This window comes from Moschus berezovskii, chromosome 9 (genome assembly GCF_049115385.1).
Source record: "Moschus berezovskii isolate FMDL1 chromosome 9, NW_MosBer_1.0, whole genome shotgun sequence".
In the NCBI taxonomy this organism is placed as follows: Eukaryota; Metazoa; Chordata; class Mammalia; order Artiodactyla; family Moschidae; genus Moschus; species Moschus berezovskii.
Window position 1 is genome coordinate 36,394,147 of NC_142468.1, and position 6,501 is coordinate 36,400,647.

The window sequence follows — 6,501 nt, forward strand, 5'->3', positions numbered from 1 at the left end:
GTTACCTCTATGCAACACTGCCTTGAGTTTAGTATTAAAGAAATTTAGTTTACTGTAGAGAAAGTTTTGTTCCGTTTACAAAGGCCCATTTGTATACCAACATGAACTAGTAACCTTTTTTATTTCCTACAACACAGGTAAGGAAACCTGTTTGAGTTATTCATGCTTTAGTCCCAGAGGAGCTTTTACCCTGGAGTACAGTGATCCTCAGCAGGGTGGTCATAGCACTCTGTTAGTTCTTTAGTATTCCTGTCCGCTGGCAAATGCCCATAGTTCCACCTAGTTACTAGGAAACTATACTACTTGCATTTCCAAATGCCTCCTGAGGTAGCGTACCACCCAGACTGAGAGGTTCTATTTATAGATAAGTGATTCTGGAAAACTTGAGAAGGATGTGCAAGTAAGTATCTAAAGCGTCTGTGCTGATGTATCAGATATGACATGTCTAAGTAACAAAATAATACTTCCATGAGTTGTGAGACTTTTAGTTGTCTTCAAAGTATTCATTTTCCTCTTGTAAATGTTTCAGTTGCCTCACTTTGAGTTGTCAAAATTTATACCAGAAGAAAGTCCATGTTCTGTGAGAGATGGTAAATGAGTGTTCTTCATTTTATATTGCAAGTATAAAAAATATAGCAAGAAAAAAGAGGTTGCTTGCTAATTTAGAAACTGTATAACTGTTTCTAGTAGTTAGAGATCATACTAGTGGGTAATTCTACTTGCCCACCCAAATTCACTTAGTAGCTTTTGTGTGCCACTTCTGGACAAAGTAATAACAAATCATTTACAATCTATTCTTTCTTTCAATTTGCTACCCTGTTAGGTGACTGCCAGTGGTGGAATGGGCTGGAAACCATTCTTTAATTTTAAATAAATCCCTTACTCTTCTTGCAATTTATAACTTGAAATGTTATGTCATATTTCATTATTGATTGTAAAAGTCACTTAGGAAAAAATGCTGCCAATTAAACTGACTCACCATCAATTGTAAGATGCTTCCAACTTCAAGAAATATTAAAATGTGTAAAAATGTGCATCTTGAAATCAGAGATACAGTCTCAAGAAAACTGTTTGTTCTACCAGTAGTATCTTTCTTTTATTTTTCAAAAAGTTTTACTTAACATAATTGGATCCCGCCCGCCCTTTTTTCCTTTAGCTTTCCTGTAAACTGGAGCGGGAATTCCGTTGTGTGGAACTTGCTGGTCTAATGACTCAAAATGCTGTGAATTTAGCCATTAAATATGCTTCCCTTTCTCGGAGATTAATATTGGCCCAAAGACTTAGTGAACTGGCTGTAGAGAAGGCAGCGGAATTGGCAGCCACCCAGGCTGAGGAAGAGGAAGAAGAGGATTTCAGGAAAAAGTTGAATGCTGGGTAAGAAATATTCAGTTGTTTGAGTTTTGCCATCCTGAAATATTGACCTGGTCTTTTCATTGCTCTTTATTGAATAAACTGCTTTTTAGTTACAGTAATACTTCTACAGAATGGAGTCAGCCAAGGCTCAGAAATCAAGTTGAAGAAGATACGGAGGATAATGGAGAAGCCAATGATACAGAAGAAAGACCAGAAATACACAAACATGGTAAAATACATTTTTAAGGCAGTTTAAAGATGAGAAGTGTCATGTATGTGACTTACCTCATTTTACTTGGCTGAGGGAAATCGAATACCCATAAGTTTTCAAGGTGTCTTTTTCTCTGATTGTTGATTTCAGAAGATACCTTTATAATCCCATTTACACTATATTGTTTTAATTATTCTTAGGAGAGAACCCATTTTTAAAAAGTGCAGGTTCCTCTGATATGCCAGCTATTAAGTCAGGTAAGACATTTTTGATTTTGTAAATATCAAGGAATTTTTGAAGTAGTCCTTAAAGTGCTGCTGCTGCTAAGTCACTTCAGTCCTGTCCAACTCTGTGCGACCCCATAGACTGCAGCCCACCAGGCTCCCCCGTCCCTGGAATTCTCCAGGCGAGAACACTGGAGTGGGTTGCCATTTCCTTCTCCAGTGCATGAAAGTGAAGTTGCTCAGTCTACATCTACTCAAATACCCCTTACTCTTCAGGGCCTGTTTTGTTGTAGTTGTTATTTTCAATCAGAAATGTTAATGAAACTGTTCATTTAACAGATACTTACTAAATGCCTATTGTGTGTCAGATATTTGACTAGAGGGAAGATACAGAAATCAAGTGGATGTGCATATTTGATCCCTGCATAAACCTTATACCAGTTGGCTTTTAAAAGTATATACATATATTATTCTGATTTTGAAAATATACTTTTACATGTGTACAGATTATTAAAAGAGCATATAACAGATGACTGTAATCTCATCAGTGGTGGGGGATAGTTGGGACCCCAGGGAAGGCCTCATGGAATGTTTAAAGCAGAGATCTAAAGGAGGAATGAGGCAGCCAGGCAAAGGTAGATGGCAGCAGAAGAGAATCATGTGGGCTTAAGGAACAGCATGTATGAAGTTTTAAGAGTGGTTCATATAAGACAGAGAGCAAAGAGAAATTGGTGCTGGATGGTTTTGGAGCAGTGAACAGGAACCAAACCATGCAGATCCATGTAGGCCATGGTAAGGATTTTGATCTTTATTTCGAGGTTGCCAGGGGGCTGTTGCAGGTTTTAATCGGGAGCATATACGGCACACTGCAGAGGAGGGTTGTGTATGCGGAGTCTACTGATGTAGTCCCAAGTGAAATTGATAGTGACCTAGACTGGGGTGGTGTTGATTGATGAAGAAAGGGAGGAATTGAAGAGACATTTCTGAAGATAACGTAGAGGGTATGGAAGTTCAGGGTGTGGAGAATGGCTCAGTTTCTGGCTTGAGTACTTGAGTGAGTGATGGTGCCATTTGCTGAGTCAGGAGTAGGGAAATGTATCTTTAGATAGGAGGATGATGAAATTACTGTGGGCTGTTTGGTCAAGAGTTTGGGAAAGTAGTATCTCTGGGATGCAGATATAGAAGTTAAGATTGTTGACATGAGTATAACAATTTAAACCACAGGTATGTGTAAGTGAGCACTGGGGAGGATCAAAGTGAGAAGAAAAATGAGCTTAGGCTTAGGGAATCCCCAACATTTAAACATCAGGTAGAGGAAGAGGAGGAGGAGGAACCATCAAAAGAAAATGAGAACAGAGAGGAAGGAGGTAAGCCAGGGAATGCATTATCTCAGAAGTCGATGGGGAGATACTCTCAAAAAGAAAGGAACCCTCAGCTGTGTGGAATGCTGTTGAGAGGTCAAATAAGGTGTTGACTAAAAACGATCCACCAGTTCGGGCTACATTGAGTTCTTGGAAAGAATAGATCCTGCAGAGTGGTAGGGCTGGAAGCCATGTTTTGGTTGGAGGAGCATATGAACAGTGAGGGAATGGGAATAGCTGTGTAGACAGCTCTTGAGAAATTTGGCTGCTTAGGGGATGTGAGAGAAAATTATATAAGGGGTGGGGGGTTTGTATGGCAGAGATTGTGTTTGTTTTCTGTTTGTTTCTTTGTTAGGAAACTTAAGAAGCCAGTAAAGAAGGAAAAGTCAAACCTGATGCATGTGGTCATTGACCCAGTTTCTTGAAAAGCAGGAGGGGTGGAATCTAGAGCACTGTAGAGGAATTATTAACTAGCTAAAATAAGGCACCATTCTTCCTTGGTAATGTGAGAAAAGAGTAGATCTCTATATACTGTGTTTATGTTAATATATTGCATAGTGTCAACTTGGGATAGCCCTCATCATCTAATAGCTTTTATTTCGTCTTAACAGTAGGAAGCAGGTCGCATATAGTTATTAATAGTTTTAAAGTTGCAAAGACAGTATTTTCATATAATACAGATTATTCATTATTATTTTAGAAGTCAAAGGTCTTCTGAGTTTTACAACTATTAAGTGAGGGTTTCTTTCTTATGAAAGGTGCAGTTACCTTTAGCAGCCAAGGACGAATAAACCCCTTCAAGGTAAACTCTTTCCAGTGATGTTTTCTATTACTTAAATACATTTCCATACAGAGAGATATTTCCAAACTACCAGATGACCCTCCCCAGACTTAGAGGCATTAAAGACTGCCGCAGATTAAATTTTAAAATATTTAAGTAAGTAAATATTTTAAAATAAAAATGAAAGCAGCACTAGTTCATACTTGGGACTGAGAATTTTATTTTCTACTTATCTTCTAAGAACCTATAGTTTTGAAAGGTACTCCCTATTTTTCTTGGGGATGTGGTATTTGGGAATATGTGCATCAGTCTTAATTTGGATTGAACCAAATGTATTCAGTTCTAAAGGTTAGACTACAATACAAACTTAATAGAAATTTAAAGGAAAAACAAATCTTTTGGGATTTTTTTTTCTTCTTTAAGCTTTATGAAATATTTGCTAATACTAGTTTGCTCTTTAGGTATCAGGCAATTTCAAAGAGCCAGCCGTTTCAGTGAATTCAGGACGTTCAACTAATATTTTAGACAGTATGAACAAATCATCCAAGAAATCTACTGTACTTAATCGAGCTACAGATAATGAAAAGTCTCCAGTTATAAAGCCCTTGATTCCAAAGCCAAAGTCTAAGCAGGTATGATTTGAACTGTCCCCATCTACAGTAAACAGCTCGTGGTCTGTTTGTCTTACTTTAGTTTTGTTCACTCTTTCAGGTATGAGACAGGATGCTCCAGTTGTTTATAACTGATAGTGTAGTGAGAGCAGTGGTTCTCAATTCTAGTTTTGCTTTGGAATCACTTTTTTAAAATATTAATACTTTAAATCATATTATACAGCTGTCAGATATTTAAGAAAGTATTAAAAATGCTCCCAATTAAACAAAGCCAGTCATTTTTGAAAGAGATGTGTATTAGCATTTGTTTAGAAGAGACTCAGAGAGCCCGAATCATTCCTGCCTCCTAGGCCTCATGACCTTCTGCAGCCCCTCCCCTCAAGTGTGACAGGATTACCCAGTAACTGTGACAGTGTGATGAGGTGTCACTTCCATGATTGTATTACTATTAATATATAGACCCAGGACAGATACTCCGGCATCTGTCTATATTCTTTTCATTTCCCAGACGGTTCTGATGCCTGTCCCTGTTTAATGACAGCTAGCTTAGTAGCTGGCCCTAGTCTTTCCTGTTATGTATTCTGAGTTTTCTCCCAGATTTTGTCCTAGTTTTGGTAATTTTATCCCAGATTTGTCATCAGTAAAATAAGTAAACTAATTTGAGGTATAGTTTTTTGGAAGTTTTGTATGCATGTGTATAAATATTTACTTTCAAAGAAAACCTTTGGGCTTATATGTTAGTGTAAGAATTCTAAATAATAATAGATATTTTTCCACATTTTTCCAAATTTGCTTGTAATGTATAGAATCATGCTAGGTTTTGTTGCAGTATTCACATGTTGTTTTCACAGGCATCTGCAGCATCCTTTTTCCAGAAAAGAACTTCCCAAACTGACAGGACTGAGGAAGTAAAAGAAGAAAATCCTAAAAATTCATCATCTGAAATCCCAGCTGTGTGTCCTCAAAACACTGAAAACCAAAGGTCAGTACGTAGAAAAATTTAGTATTCTCAAGATGCAATATTCCAATAAAAGGCACATAGAAGTAGCAATACAAAATTAGTGGCCCTATTATTCATTAATATAAATAATACATTGGCACAGGTAGTGGGCATTCTGAAATCTTGTAATTTTAGAGAAGCCACAAATATTGATTAGTATTTATTTACATTACTTATTAAAGTATGCTTTGATAAACTGTGTTTTAAATTGTGGACACATTTTACTGGGATACAATATTTTTTAATTAGTTCATTTTTTCATTTGTTTGTTTCTCCCATGTAACTATACTATTGAAAAACACAGTCAAAAGATACAAAAAGATGTGTGATGAAGAGTAAATCTTTTTCCTATCCACTCAGTTCCCTGTGCACAAATACTCACTGCACAGATTTCTTCTGTAGCCTTCTAGAATTATTCTATGCATTTTTTTTTAGTTTACAGAAATGATAGTATGCACATTGTTCTGTGCCTTATTTTTTTCACTTAAGAGCAGGTTTTGCAGATCATTTCTTATTATTACGTGAAGAGTTTCTTTAATCTTTTTACATTCATTGAATGGCTGTACCATAATTTATTTAGTTCTCTGAAAGTGGACAAAAAGTCATTGCTGGTCTTTTGCTGGTACAAATAGTAGTATAATTAAAAACTTTATATGAATATTATATACATATAGCTGTAAGATGGATTCCTGTATGGTTCAAGCTAATGTACACTTACAATTTTGAAAGATACTGCAAAATTGCTCTGCGTGGATGTTTGTATCATTTTATACACCCCCAGCAATATGAGAGTCCCTGTTTGTCCACCAACTCATTATGTTACCAGATTTCTTGTTCTCTTGTATGCTAGATTTATTTGAAATACATCAGCTATATTGAAAAAGTTACCATTTCATTTTTTAAGTTTATTTACTTTCAGCTGCACTGGGTCTTTGTGGTGGTGCACGGGCTTCTCATTGC

At 36.6% G+C, this 6,501-nt stretch overlaps 1 protein-coding gene across 3 annotated transcripts in view; it reads left to right on the forward strand.

Moving 5' to 3' along the window:
* The window catches only part of WDHD1 (WD repeat and HMG-box DNA binding protein 1), a 57,836-nt gene that overhangs the window by 46,524 nt on the left and 4,811 nt on the right, over window positions 1-6,501 (forward strand). For 2 of the 3 annotated variants that reach the window (XM_055436397.2, XM_055436400.2), the window contains 6 exons: window positions 1,157-1,374; window positions 1,464-1,582; window positions 1,765-1,821; window positions 3,908-3,951; window positions 4,392-4,562; window positions 5,393-5,523. In XM_055436397.2, coding sequence (XP_055292372.2) covers window positions 1,157-1,374; window positions 1,464-1,582; window positions 1,765-1,821; window positions 3,908-3,951; window positions 4,392-4,562; window positions 5,393-5,523 — 740 coding nt within the window. The remainder of the gene's footprint in view (window positions 1-1,156; window positions 1,375-1,463; window positions 1,583-1,764; window positions 1,822-3,907; window positions 3,952-4,391; window positions 4,563-5,392; window positions 5,524-6,501) is intronic. The other variant, XM_055436398.2, reaches the window with a different exon arrangement.